This window comes from Eucyclogobius newberryi, unplaced genomic scaffold (assembly GCF_026437365.1).
Source record: "Eucyclogobius newberryi isolate DKJ021-1_F unplaced genomic scaffold, fEucNew1.0.hap1 SCAF_19, whole genome shotgun sequence".
In the NCBI taxonomy this organism is placed as follows: domain Eukaryota; kingdom Metazoa; phylum Chordata; class Actinopteri; order Gobiiformes; family Gobiidae; genus Eucyclogobius; species Eucyclogobius newberryi.
The window spans coordinates 7,812,855-7,826,878 of NW_027315823.1; the positions used below are offsets into that span (position 1 = coordinate 7,812,855).

Below are 14,024 nucleotides of genomic sequence, written 5' to 3' on the forward strand. Positions count from 1 at the left end.
TTATTATGGTCCCATTTAATAAACGCTCTTGCTTTTAGCTCAGTTAAACAAATGTCCGGGGAAAGTACCGGAACGCTTCACCTTCTGTTTTGACACGTGACCCATCAGTCATGCGCAATGGGAAAAAACAAACTGAATTATTTGATTTAAGAAAAAAAGGGAGTGTTTGGTTTTATACAAACAATAAGTTTATTTTAGCAGCATAAATTATATTGAGGTATTTATATCTTTCCCATACCAGCGTCCAATTTCCACTTGTCATTCACACACACACTGCACTTACACACACCCACAACACACACTGACACACATTCACTCACACACACAACTCAAGTCTTTACAGAAACTGTCCAGAGCCCTCGGCTGAGCACTTCTGTCTTCTTGGAGAGGCAGGTGTGGCAGGCACAATTAATGGTGCAATTTTGGCTGCAAGACAAAACGGACAAGAAAAGTAATGAAAACAGGCTCAAAGAACATTCGGTGCATTTGGGTCAATGTTAGTGCTGGAGTTACAAGGCGGCTCTCGAGTCCTTAGCACGACCTCACACGCGTTGACCCCTAAACAGAGGACTGGGATTGCAGTTGTTTAGTGGAATTCACAAGCAGTGACTCCAGCACTCAACAATATTCAAGAGAAGAGAAGACATGAGTGTTTCTCTGACTCACAAAGACACACTGCATCTTTGCTATCATTATCCTGTAAGTGGCAGGTTATTGCCTGAATTACAACAGAAAGACATCAAATTTAAATGTTTGTACCATGGAAATATGACTCACTGCTGCTATTCTACTGCACTGCACACTACTGAAGGAAATTCAACTTTTGGTGACTAGCACCACTTGCTGTTACAGATGTATATTCGCGTTTGCCTCGAGCACTTAAAAAAAATTAACTACAATATTTTAACTAGCATTTCAAGTTTAAGTGAGTAACACAGAAGCAGTTGATTAATAACTGTACACAATATGATTAGTTGTACATATCGAAGCAGTAGTAAATCTACATGACACATCTGTGTTGACCCTCACCTTTTGTGTGGCCAGTTTCTTGTCCATGCCCCTTGACAGTGCTCCAGTCTTCCCGTCCTTCAAAGTGTAGAAGCTGGAGCGAGGAGGAGTGGAGGGGACGGGCGTGGCTGGCAGTCTGTGCTGGGGGGCTGAGGACTTGGACGTGGGCAATCGTTCTTCCGAGGCACCACCTTTGCGTTTCTTCAGCAGGTTGTGGTGCTCCAGGCTGTGGGCAGTGGCCTGACCGTGTGACCCTGAGTCTCCTGTGGCACCGCGTCTTTGAGAGCTGTTGTTGGGCGAGGAACCCGGGGCAGGGGAAACCGATGGGGGGCGAGTTCGTCTGTGGCTCCATTGGGACTCTGTCGTCGAGGGGTGGGGCCGGGGTCTGGAGTTGGGCGACTGTGTGCCGTTGGTCTGCCCGTGCGGTAGTGCTGAGGGGAGAGGACTCAAAGAGGTGCTGAAAGGTGTGGCGTGGGCGGAGGGCGGCGGGCGGTCCTGTAGAGGGGCGCAGTTCCTGTTGGGGCCAGAGTGCTCTCCGTCCTGACTGGGGGCTTTGCGTTTCCGTAGGGCAGCTGCGTTGACTATCTCTTCTCGAAGCTTCAACATCTGTTTATTCGAACGCCTCATTGCGTTCTTGGTCCCGATATGTTTCACTGCAGTGTTCACGTCAGCTCCACTGTTGAACCTGGAGCTGCCCGAGTGGGGAGGGGTCAGTTTGGCCGTTCCATGACCGGACAAAGGGGTGGAGGGCGGGGTCTTTAATGACGAACCAATGTGACTTCCTGTCCGCACTTTAGAATGTAACAATGAAGACGACGAGCTGGTCTTGGTGGAGGAAGGTTGAGACTGAAGGTCTGTGATTTGAGGTAATTTTCTGTTGAACAAAAAAAAAAAGTTTACACGACAATAGTTCATACTTTTGTTTGTAGTAGATCCATTAACATGATGTTCTGAAGACATGATGAATCGCTGATTGGTTTCATAAGAAGCTTTCACTGTAACTCCATAGATACGGTCAGCATCCGAGGAAATGCCCACTAATGCAGGAAGCAATCCATTCATTTAATGTAGAAGAGCTGCTCCATCACCCACTGTTCAAAAACTACAAGAGCAAATGTGGACTAAGAATACATAATGTACCAAATGCAGACACAAAAAGAAGAATAAAGTGGCTCAATGCCCAAAATGTGTATAAATATCCAAGAATGCTGATGCTGAGGGCTAAATGCTACTGTGATGCTAGCGCCTCTTGCTTTTAATATCAACAGGACAATCTACCGGATTTACTTTTCTGGGGTAACGCTATGTCAACTGCCTTAATTAAGACAAAGAGGTGACCCGACTTGAATTAGTTGTGCTTAAAATACACATAATTCACCAGGAAAACTCTTAAAAGAAGGAAAAAGTCTTCTATTCCATAGAGTTCCATTTCGTCCCATCTGCCCGATGGGGATGATCATCCAGTGCAAAGCGCTGTAGTTACAGTTCCACTATGACACGTCTGCAGCTGCATCTAGAGTCATTGAGCAGGAGCAGGACTCACTTCCACAGATGAGCGCTGATGTGCTGCTCGATCATGGTGCTGAGAGCTGACCTCAGGTGATGCAGTCTCCGGTCGAATGTGAAGATGCCGTGACCCACAGCACGGCTTCCAAATGAACACATCTGTGGAGAATCACATTTTAATACAATGTACATCTGAATTAGATCAAAGCCAGAGCAGAATTAAATCAGCGTCGGACCAGTTTAAAAACGACCTAAATCACAAATATATAATTTTTTTTTTCAGAAAAGTAGTTTTTAGAATTTTTAGAAATATGATTCTAAACATGTTGGAACAGAGTTACAAAAATAAATATGTCAATGGATCCAAGAAAAGAGGATTCACCATGGCAACGGTAAACCAGAACAGGAAGTGTGGATCGTGCTTTTGGACAGATCGATCAGGTTAATTATTAAATAAAAGTTGGAGAAGATTGCAAATAAAACAACCACGATTCTGTTGTACTTGTACACAATGAAGATGTGTTATTATATCTAACATATTAAGTTAAGTATGAAAATATTTGAGAGTAAATTTGAGTTGTTAAGTGTAATCCAATTAAAGGTGGTATGGACGTTTTTTTTCAGCAAATTTTTTATCATATTTCCTCGTGGCGTGGATAAATCATTTGTCCTGCCACGTATCAATCATAAAACGCACCTATCGCTCACCTGCAGCCGCGTCAGGTTCGTCCCCACGTTTCCGCGTGCCTAAGCGCATGGATCTATCATAATATAGTTCCCTCAGTGTACGGGGCAAAATGAAGACGAGAAAGACAGTTCAAGCTGACGCAGAAGTGGACAGAAATCTACGGGAGACGAGAGATGCGATGTGATCCGTTGCGCTAATAAACAAACGCACGTGTGTGTTGTATCAGTCCGCACGGGGGAGTGCGCATGCGCACTTCAGCCTGCGTTCTCAAATCGCCGAAAAATCATCCATACCGCCTTTAATTAAAAGTATGATTATTTACCATTTCATGTGTTTGTATATACAAATATATTTCCATGTTCAAGTTCATGGATAAAAAGATATAACAAGTAAAGTATATTTATGAAAGTAAAATAACTAAACTTTTTGGTAAGTGTTCCCAATCCTTGAGGAGGTTAGATTGCTGAGGCAACAGACTCAACCGCTTTGAGTCAAGTTTATTTGTGAAACAGAAAACTCAGAATAGGGCTGAGTTTATGATTTCTGCTTCAGAAATCTGCTTTGTGAAACAAACCCTTGTTAAGGTGGATGGAACTGGTCTCAGGGGGCAACACCCGGACCCTGTCGAGAGCCATCTAGAGAGTTTAGAATCAAAAACCCAAACTGATGTGTATTTAATCCAGCTTTTAGAAAAAATACCACATGAAAAATGAAGTATAAATAAACAGAATGCCGCGAAGTGAATACAACTCTCACCGCTAGAGGTCTGGGATGTGCAGCTGAAAAGTGGAACTGCGTCTGCTGCTCTGGTGACTCGCCCTCACTGTCGTCACTGGAGAGCCCACCTGGACCCACGGGTGAGGGCGATCGGGGGAGGACCTCCTCTTGAGTCTCCTCCTCCTCCTCTTCCTCCTCTTTCTCTTCCTCCTCCTCCTCTTTCTCTTCCTCCTCCTCCTCTTTCTCCTCTTTCTCTTCCTCCTCCTCCTCCTCTGTAAGTTTCTCTGAGGAAACTGGGGAATGACTGAAAGAAATAGTAGAACAGCTGTGTCATTATTACCTGCTCAACTGGAAATGGACCGATATAAACTTCAAAACGTGCAAAAGTATAAGACAGAGTAAAAGTCACAAAAGAAAAACCCTGTGGTGTTTTATTACTGATTGTAAACTTTTCTGCAATATAATATTTCCTGCACCAAAGCAATTTTATTAGCCACGATAAAATATCATGAAGCTTTTACACTTCCACAGAGAGAAATAATAAGACACCAGAACACCAGAGATTTCATGAACGTCATGAACAACCACAACAGAGCGTAAAGCACTCACCTGAAAGCCGGATGGTTGGCCAGGGTTCTCCTGCAGTGGAGGGAACCAGCTTGGTCTTTGGGACCCTCGGGACTGGGTGAACGTTTAACACACAAACCTCCATCAACGCCCTGGAAGCCTTTTTCACGAGCTTTGGTTTTCAGCTCTGACACAAGCTGGTCAAAGTTCTTACTGCGGCCGAGAACTTTCCTTCTCTGGTGAATGGAGTGAATCTGCAAGAGCAAAAAGGTTTCAATGCTCAAGGTGGAATATTTAGCTTTCAATTATATTATATTATTGATAAATGTCTATGAATAAAGTGCAGATCAGCCTTGGGTAAAACAAAAGACAATGTTATAAAACTTACATTGCAGGTAAGAAGACGAGTGCAGACTTTCTTTCTGTCAGGATCCAGGACTCCACAGTGTTTGTCCAAGTCACACTCTCGCTCTGGGAACACACACATTACACATATATTACACATATATTACACACACAGTACACACACAGTACACAGTACACACACAGTACACAGTACACAGTACACACACAGTACACACACAGTACACACACAGTACACACACAGTACACACACAGTACACACATAGTACACACATAGTACAAATACCACATTTTCTGGACTATAAGTTGCACCGGAGTATAAGTCGCACCAGCCAAAAAATGCATAATAGAGAAGAAAAAAAACATATATAAGTAGCACTGGAGTATGAAATGCGGTTGCAAGTGTGAAAATAACAAATAATATCACATATAAGTCGCACACATATAAGTATACAAGTATAAATATATATATAAACTATGAAAAAAGGTGCGACTTGTAGTCCAGAAAATACGGTATGCACAATATACACAATCAATAGGGAAATAAAAATGTGTTTTTAACAAATAAATCCAATAAAAAGAACAGACATATAAAGGGTAAATGTTGAATCTTTTCTCACTCACTGGAAGCCACTTTATTATAGGCTCTTGGAACGCGGTGGGCCGGTACAGATGAGGACAGCAGAGCATCCTTCTTTGGAGTTGGGGGCCGGTCACTGGGGGCGGGCCGCATGGGTAAGCCCCCTCCATGTGGCCAGGGCGGGTCTCTGAGGGTCGCGGGAGGAGAGTTCATCTGAGGCTCGAGGAGAGGAGGGGCTTTAAACACCTCAGAGTGGCTGTTGTGCGAGGACTTCTCCAGAGGGGAATGTCTGTGGACAACAAATAGGTCAATGTAAAGAACTGAGACTTTCATGGCAAAAACATGTTATTGAATCAGATAAAAACATGGAAAGTGTTTTTTAAAATATATCCATAAATCATGAAACTATTACATCATGGGAATGTCTGGCCATTTGCTACATGTGGTCGAGTGTAATCTAAGCGTAGAGTCGTGAATGTACTATTTGAATAATACGAGGCCCTCATGACTGTTGCATAATGTATCCCTCCTTCCTCGCAGACGAGAAATGGCCCCACACAGCCCCCCACATTACAGCGCATTTACCGTGAAGCATCCTTGGGGCTCCTGGAGGGTCTGTACTGTGGAGGAGTGGCGGGTGAAGGAGTGTTACGTGAAGGAGGAGTATTGCGTCCCGGGCCCGACGCTTGGGTTCGACTTTCCCACGACGACGCGGAGAGGGTGGGCGTGGCGTGTGAGGGGGAGTGGTTATGCGGAGGTCTCGAAGGCTGGGGGCCGGGGTTGACGGTGTGCAGTTTGGCATACAGCTTAGCCAGGGGCCCGTGTCTCCTTTCACAGTGTTTCTCAAACGCCTGTGGCTTCACTACTTGTCCACAATGGTTACAGACCACCAAGTAGAAGTCGTCGTGACCAGGAAACAGACCAAATATGGACATGTCTGAAAGAACGATAGTTAAATGACTTAAATAATAAAAATAATGAATCATCTAATCATTTCTGTGGGCTGTATATGTAGATGAGTGAACTTTAGGACAATGTAATCTTCCAAAAGCATGACTACTAATTAAAAGTAACAACAAAATAACTATATACTGTGATGTTGTTGAGGTTAAATGTGCTTTAAAACTACAGTTTGACACATAAGTCATTTGTTAAAGCGTTGAGCCGTATGGTGCGTACCTTCTTTACTGAGAGGCATGGCTTCAGCCGTCTTTTTGTCATTCTTGAGGCCATCTCCGAGACCTAAACAGACAACACAGCATCATGTTTACGAGATGTTCCTGGAGACTTGAGGTTATCACAAGTCTACAGGTGAATATGATTGTGTCCATGAGCAAGACACTTGACCCACTTTGTGTCATAGTCAAAGAGTCAGAGACCAGCAGCATTATCGGAGTCCCAGGACCAGAGGTGATGCAGTCACTCTCTGGACAGAATGTCTATGACCACTGTGAAAATGTGGCTCATTTTAAGATACTTTCATGTCAAGGCAGAAGCTTGAGGTTAAAAATAAATATATTATGAACAGGGACACCCTTAATATTGCTCTCATGAAATGACCTGATCAGGTGCTTATGAATGGTAAAGCTGTCAACAGATTGGTTATTACTAGACACTAACACTAATTAGACTGAGCTACACTTCATCCTCATCACAGCATAACTGAACTGCTGAAAGATGCTCCAAAGATGCCACACATGCTTGTGTTTCAGGACTGGTCTGCCCTTGGTGCAGCTCATCAGTGCAAAAGCAGATGATGGAGCAGAGGATGGAGCAGAGGATGGAGCAGAGGATGGAGCAGAGGATGGAGCAGAGGATGGAGCAGAGGATGGAGCAGAGGATGGAGCAGAGGATGGAGCAGATGATAGAATTGATGAAAGATCAGATGATGGAGCAGCTGGATCAGGAGCAGCTGGATCAGGAGCAGCTGGATCAGGAGCAGCTGGATCAGGAGCAGCTGGATCAGGAGCAGCTGGATCAGGAGCAGCTGGATCAGGAGCAGCTGGATCAGGAGCAGCTGGATCAGGAGCAGCTGGATCAGGACTAGCTCGCACTAGCTTCACAAACGCCATCTATTCACACACCGGCTCCTTCCGCTTTGATGTCAGTGTTTTGACTTGAGCCGCGTGAAAGCGTGGCAGTGTTTGACCAGGACGGCCTCTAAAGCACCCACAGCACCCCGACAGAGCCCCGTCCTTTATGTCTCCTTGTAAACAGCCAGCGCAACAATGAAGGAAAGTAATATGTTACCCACCCAGCACTAGGACCCGGCAGGGTCTTTGTTTGGGTAACACGGTTAGCTCAGTGTGTCGTTCCCTTGAAAATAACGCGTGTTGTTTGGGCCGAGCCTCCTGAAAGCTGGCCATCTGCGCGCGGCTGTGCTCCCTTACCATCCGCAGCTGTTACACCGGCCCATTCCACCCAGCTCGACCAGCTTTCACCCACAAAATCATCGAGGCTAGGCACCCTCCGAACCAGAGCAGCCATTACTTTTACTGCGCGTTCACGCACCGCCATCATCACTGCGCGGCACCGCACGCGACGTGCGTCATTCATTTATAGCGTTCGCGTGATGCAGGCGCTTCCCACGTACGCGTCATAATGCGCGTTCTGGAACAACACGGCACAAAACAATGGGCGCTTAGCAACAGGCTAAAGATGCTTTATTGTTACTCAAAATAAACGTATAAGACTTTAGACTTTATTCGATGGCGGTTATGTAAGACTTGGATACAAACTGCCACATTATTCTTGAATATATAAGATATAAGATATTCCTTTATTGTCCCACATGGGGAAATTTCATTGATGCAACGCCGGTTTAATGCAATAAAAAATATTTATTGCATATTTATGGAAGTTTCAAAGACAATTAATCAATTTCGATTGTCATTAATTCATTATTAATGTATTTTTTCCACTGGGGTGGTCCAAGAGTGTGACCAAGACTTCCTCCTTTTGTTATAATTTGGAGCAACATTAGAAGTAATTTTAAATATTAAATATGAAACATACCCAAATGTACTGCCTCATTTGATTTATGTTTGTTTTAGAAACAACACACAGACAAACAAGAGCAGGGCCAGAGAAAAAAACTGGGTGTTTTTATTTCTTAAAGATGACAAAAAAAAGAGCGTCTCATGAAAAGCAAAGTTAAGGCACAAAAGCTTTTAGATAATAGTCCCATTGAACAGAAACCTAAGATCAATTTGGACTTAAAATACAGGCTCGTCTGAACACCAGCCGGCTTTCTGTCCTTATCTTATTTGAAGTGATCTTTAGATCGATTGATTCGTGCACGTTTGAGCTGAATTTGCGTTTTTGAGCTCTGGAAATGTTTGTTTTCACCCACCCCCTATCCCCGCCCACAGTAACTTGCAATAACTTGAAACATTTTGACTCACAAATAATGCTCAAAAGTGTTATAGTGCCATTATCAAAATATTGTTTATTTTATTAAGTCTCAGGTCAAAATTGTGATTTACATTGAACAAAACGTAGCATCGTAATATACAAGCCAAATATGTCTTCTTTACTCTCGTTAGTGTCCTTGATACCATCCTCAGCAGGTGACATTACAGTAGTTTCCAACCTCAAGCATTATATGTATTGTAAAAACTAACATTTTCTTTTGTATAACCTAAACAGCTGAAACAATATACAAAACATGGCACAATTAGAACAATAACTGCCAGTCCTTGAACTTGATCTACTTTTAAAGTTCCTGATCTGAAACGAGCTGTTAATACTATACCTATTACCTATTATGTTAGAAATAATTAGTGAGAATCGTGACAGAAGTGCAAACCTGGATACAACAAAATTCCAGGTCTCATTATTAATGTTTTACTAGAACAGAAACCCATTCTGAGCAATTCTTTTAGTCTCAGAAAGTACAAACTAAACAGTGGTTAAGGAAAACGTTTCAACAATAGTTTATGACACATTGAGAGAAGCAAATGAAGCGTGGTTTCTGAAGAAGTCTCTCACTTTTAAGAGTAGGAGGCTGGGCCCTCTCCAGCTTCTACAGACGAGTTTGATGGGATCGGATCTTTATGGAACTGAGTCTCTTTGTAAATAAACCAGCAATTTCCTGTCCATAGGATCAAATTTAAGAAGCCAAAGATCTGCATTAAGACAGACAAAAAAGTTCCACATCAAACCATGGCAAAAACAATGGTGTTTTAATGTAATGTTCAACCACTAGCTCTAGGCTCTAAGCGACGCAGAAGAAGAATTTGCACTTCCTCTTCCTCTGGAGTTTGTGGAGTTGTTTAGAAGTGACACAGAGGAAGAAGAATTCAATGGATTTAGTGATTTGGGGTAAAACTGATGCTTTGGTAAACTTGTTAGCATGTTCTTTATGCTATAGTTATCTGAATAACTGTTAATATGTTACGTTAACATACCAGACACTTACCACAGTTCTGTCTGTGCCTCATGTAGCTGAAGGTGTTAGCGTTAGCATACGTACACCTATTCACCATGTTCTCTAATCTGTTATTATTTTGAACTGCATTTCAAGATGAAATGTAGTCCGTAGGCTTTATTAGACAGGAGATGGTGTGAAAACGGGATGAGAGAGAGGAGAGGACATACAGTAAATGTCCCGAGTCGGGATTCAAACTCACGACACTGCTGCACGTGGAGCCTGGCATATGTGCGCTGTGATTGGAAGAATTCATCAAGCCTTTTTTGTGTGCATCTGCTTCAGTTACGTACCACTGAGGCATTGAGTCGGCCGATGGACGGCTCGTCTTTGGCCTTGCAGTGTAGGCACGTCTCCAGTAGGTGCTCGGTGCTCGTGGCCCATTTAATGTCAGTCAAACCTTTGCCCCAAGCTGAGGATGACACCAACCACAAAAAGGCAAAGCTCGCTGTCACTAACAAGTCCTGAAAGAGATATCAAAAATAGAGAAAAGAATAGATTAAATATTGCCGGGAGTTAAATAATTCGAATTAAACTTGTAATGCAATTGTGTTCAAAGGTGTGAGGAGTCTGTCATATGTTCATGTTGGCGAGTTCAGGCTTATGGAAAGTGATACAGCCTTTCAAATTGTGCAGGAGACGATCTACAGCGGGTTTGAAAACAGACTTTACTAATATACCGTATTTTCTGGACTATAAGTCACACCTTTTTTCATAGTTTTGGCCGGGGTGCAACTTATTATATTTATACTCATGTACTTATACTCCGGAGCGTCTTATATGTGACATTATTTGTTATTTTCACACTTGCAACCTTATTTCATACTCCAGTGCAACTTATATGTTTTTTTTTTCTATTATGCATTTTTTGGCTGGTGCAACTTATACTCCGGTGCGACTTATAGTCCGGAAAATACGGTAAATACAGCGTCTTTCTATGATGACGTGAAAATGAGCCAAATAATTGTGATTTTTGCCACGATAGAGCAGCCCCGTGTGAATGTATGTCCACTGATATGCAAACAATTAAACATTTAAGATGAGTGTTTTTTGAGGTTTACACATACATATTCCCGTTTTAAATACTGTGCAGACGTGCATCACTTACTATGGTGGGTCCGCGGCTCGTCTGGCGGTAAACACTTTGGAAGCCGAGGTACAGGACAAGCGTGGCAATGCAATACAGAAAGGCAAACACCCCGACGCAGACAAAGAACTCTGCCGACGAGGAGAAATCTCCCTGTAGAAACATCTCAGGCGCTGGAGCTTGGATACACGGCGGGATTGTGTAAGGATACGCCGACAACCTGAACGAGCCGGGAAAAAACAGGTTAAAAAGAAAAGAAAATGAACGACTCGTTGCCTTGATCGTTTTAGATTTGACAATATCTCACCTTCGAAGCTTTATCCGTGGAAGCAACGGAGTGTAGAACAAATGACACTAGCGTTTAATCACAAAAGCTCTGTATACTTTATCGACTAGTGACATTCACGAACACATCTGCAATGAGCTAATGAAACGAGCTAATCCAATATCTAATGCTCTAAATGTAAATCTGAGAATGGAAATAACAACCTGCAATATTCATACAGCTACCGTATTTTCCGGACTATAAGTCGCACCTTTTTTCATAGTTTTGGCCGGGGTGCGACTTATACTTATACTCCGGAGCGACTTATATGTGATATTATTTGTTATTTTCACACTTGCAACCGTATTTCATACTCCAATGCAACTTGTTTTTTTTCTTCTCTATTATACATTTTTTGGTTGGTGCGACTTATACTCCGGTGCGACTTATAGTCCGGAAAATACGGTAAATGAACTGAAGTGAGCCGTCCCAGGGTTATATTGCAAACATCATATCAAAGTAGAGACAAAATATATTTGGTGCAGTTTACATTGGCTTCAGAGTTTGTACCTGAAGGGGTAGCCAAAAACGGCCACTACGTCTTGGGTCTCCGAGTCGGGACATTCCACCGTCAGTCTTGTTGTCCCGCTGTAGCCTCCGGTTGTACCGAAGGCAAACATGGCAAATACCTGAAGATGAACGTGTATTTTACAACTCCGCTTCACAAATGTAGTTCAAACTAAAGTGATTTACTAGCCCGGCACAGCTGTATATGTTGTATTTCTTCGACCGATAATGCAAACTACAAGTATAAACATGGTTAGTCTAGTCGGTTTAACATAAATAACAATTGAAATGTTGAAGAAAAGAAGAAGACTCAAAGATTGGTTCACAAAGGATTGCGAACAACACATATTTTAGACAATAAATTTAGGAAGTCAGATTATTTACACAATATTCAGATGGAGTAATATGATAGTAAATTGACGGCGGGACATGACTTTCCATTGTCCATGCATGTATGAATCATTACTTGCCCAAATGACTTAAAATACATACTATATAAGTTTGCACTGAGCTGTGAAAACACAAAGTTAAACACTTACAGAGCTGAAATTAACACTTTCGAGACATTTTTAAATTCTATAAAAAACAAAGAATAAACATTTTACATTGTGTCTATTGAACCATTTTTCATGTGTTAGCACAGAAGTGAGTGTGTTATCTTGGTGTTGGGTCAGCAGAAGGGTCTAATGCTGGGACAATAGCAGGAAGGACACTGGGACACTTCCTCTTCAAACAGGTTCATGTCCCGTGATCAAACTATGGGATGAAGTGTTTTTTTTTAAATAAACTAATAAAATCGATCTGCACTGTTTTCTACCATTCCTGTGACATACTCAGTTCAATGTTCCAGATCTTAAGCTGGGTTAAGGACAAGCTGAGCTGAGGACAAGGCTATTCTTTACATTCACACCTTGTTGGCTTATATTGGTTTTCAGACTTCAGAAATGTACATTTGTATTACTTTAGTTTTTATTTTATAATTGTAAATGTCCTTGGTTGAATGATGAACGATGAAGCATTAAAATAGCACACAAAGATGGAACACAGCAGTTTAGAATTGTGCAACCTGAGTTAGCCTCAAGAGAGCATTACTATGCCTGAAATGTAGGCCTACATCCGGATCTGGAGTAGGCTTGAAAATCCACAAATCTACACAAATAAACCTTTCACAGTTTTAAACAGCCCTAGCCCCTCCCTCTCACAGTGAGGCAAACAGCATAGTTTGCAAAAGTAGGCATAGTATCATAGCCCAACAGTATCTGAATAACTAAAGCCAATTCAAACTTTACATCAACCCACTCCATTCACACCCATGCTCTCCAAGATATATGCAAGGGGGCCAAATGCGGCCCTCAGAACATTTCTGTTGGCCCTCCGGCTGGATGCTCAATTGGCCCAAACGACAAAAAGTAGTACTTTTTACTGTAAAATTTGAAAGATTCAAACTTGCTTATGATGTCCAACCTAATGTTAATGTTCCAAGTCTTATTAATGGTGTGGAGGCATTGAAAATATGTCAAATGCAATTTTTTTGAATGGTTCACTTCATTGTCGGGTTGTTTGTGGCCCTCTGCTCCAAATAAGTTTCAAAATACAGCCCTCAGTGAAAAAGTTTAGAAACTCCTGATCTAAGGGAATCAAACTAGTATATTTGTCATGATGTTAAAAACATTTTAACATCAAGGTAAACACAAAAACGTACCCATTCTAAGAGGCGAATAAATCCTATGGGTTCCTTCAGTGGCCCCAGGTCCAATTTAAAGCCAGACACCAGTTTCTGGGAAAAAAATAAAATAAATGTTACCTTATTTTTCCTGAAAGCAAATATAGACTACACAGCCGAAGTGATTCCATCCAAATGTGACAAAGGGATTGTAGTAGACCTTCTGCTCAACCTTGACTGAAGCCTTGGCTGTAGAAACCCTTAACAAACACGTTTCTTACCTGAACAGCGTCCATTTAGCAGGCAAAAGATAGACTACAGTCTGTAACGAGCAAACAGATTGCAACCCTACTTGTGGGCAGTGGAGATAAAATGCATTAGAACAAAATTAGAAAACAACTGCCACTGTCTGTCAGCTGCAGGCAGTGAAGTACCAGCCAAACTTAGGAGTGTTGTCATGCAATTGAAGGCTTCCGGCTTTCCCTTCAGAATAAAACCAATCAATACTGTTTACAATGATTGGACAAAATAAATTATGTATTTTGTAATCATGCACTGCACTTGTATTATCACTTGTATTATCA

General features: G+C 42.2%; 2 protein-coding genes across 2 annotated transcripts; both read right to left on the minus strand.

Annotated features, from left to right (window-relative positions):
• Positions 1 to 209: 209 nt before the first annotated feature.
• atxn7l2a (ataxin 7-like 2a) lies at positions 210 to 7,979 on the minus strand. Its single transcript, XM_072451607.1, has 10 exons — positions 7,820 to 7,979; positions 6,609 to 6,671; positions 6,015 to 6,366; positions 5,474 to 5,718; positions 4,875 to 4,957; positions 4,529 to 4,740; positions 3,959 to 4,223; positions 2,552 to 2,673; positions 1,030 to 1,882; positions 210 to 426 (listed from the first exon to the last, which is right to left on the minus strand). The coding sequence occupies exons 1-10, from the start codon at positions 7,947 to 7,949 to the stop codon at positions 409 to 411; spliced, it is 2,343 nt and encodes a 780-aa protein (XP_072307708.1). The 5' UTR covers positions 7,950 to 7,979; the 3' UTR covers positions 210 to 408.
• Positions 7,980 to 8,572: 593 nt separating this feature from the next.
• sypl2a (synaptophysin-like 2a) lies at positions 8,573 to 13,898 on the minus strand. The gene is made up of 6 exons (XM_072451608.1): positions 13,722 to 13,898; positions 13,480 to 13,554; positions 11,781 to 11,899; positions 10,967 to 11,165; positions 10,152 to 10,322; positions 8,573 to 9,556 (listed from the first exon to the last, which is right to left on the minus strand). The coding sequence occupies exons 1-6, from the start codon at positions 13,734 to 13,736 to the stop codon at positions 9,422 to 9,424; spliced, it is 714 nt and encodes a 237-aa protein (XP_072307709.1). The 5' UTR covers positions 13,737 to 13,898; the 3' UTR covers positions 8,573 to 9,421.
• Positions 13,899 to 14,024: the final 126 nt, after the last annotated feature.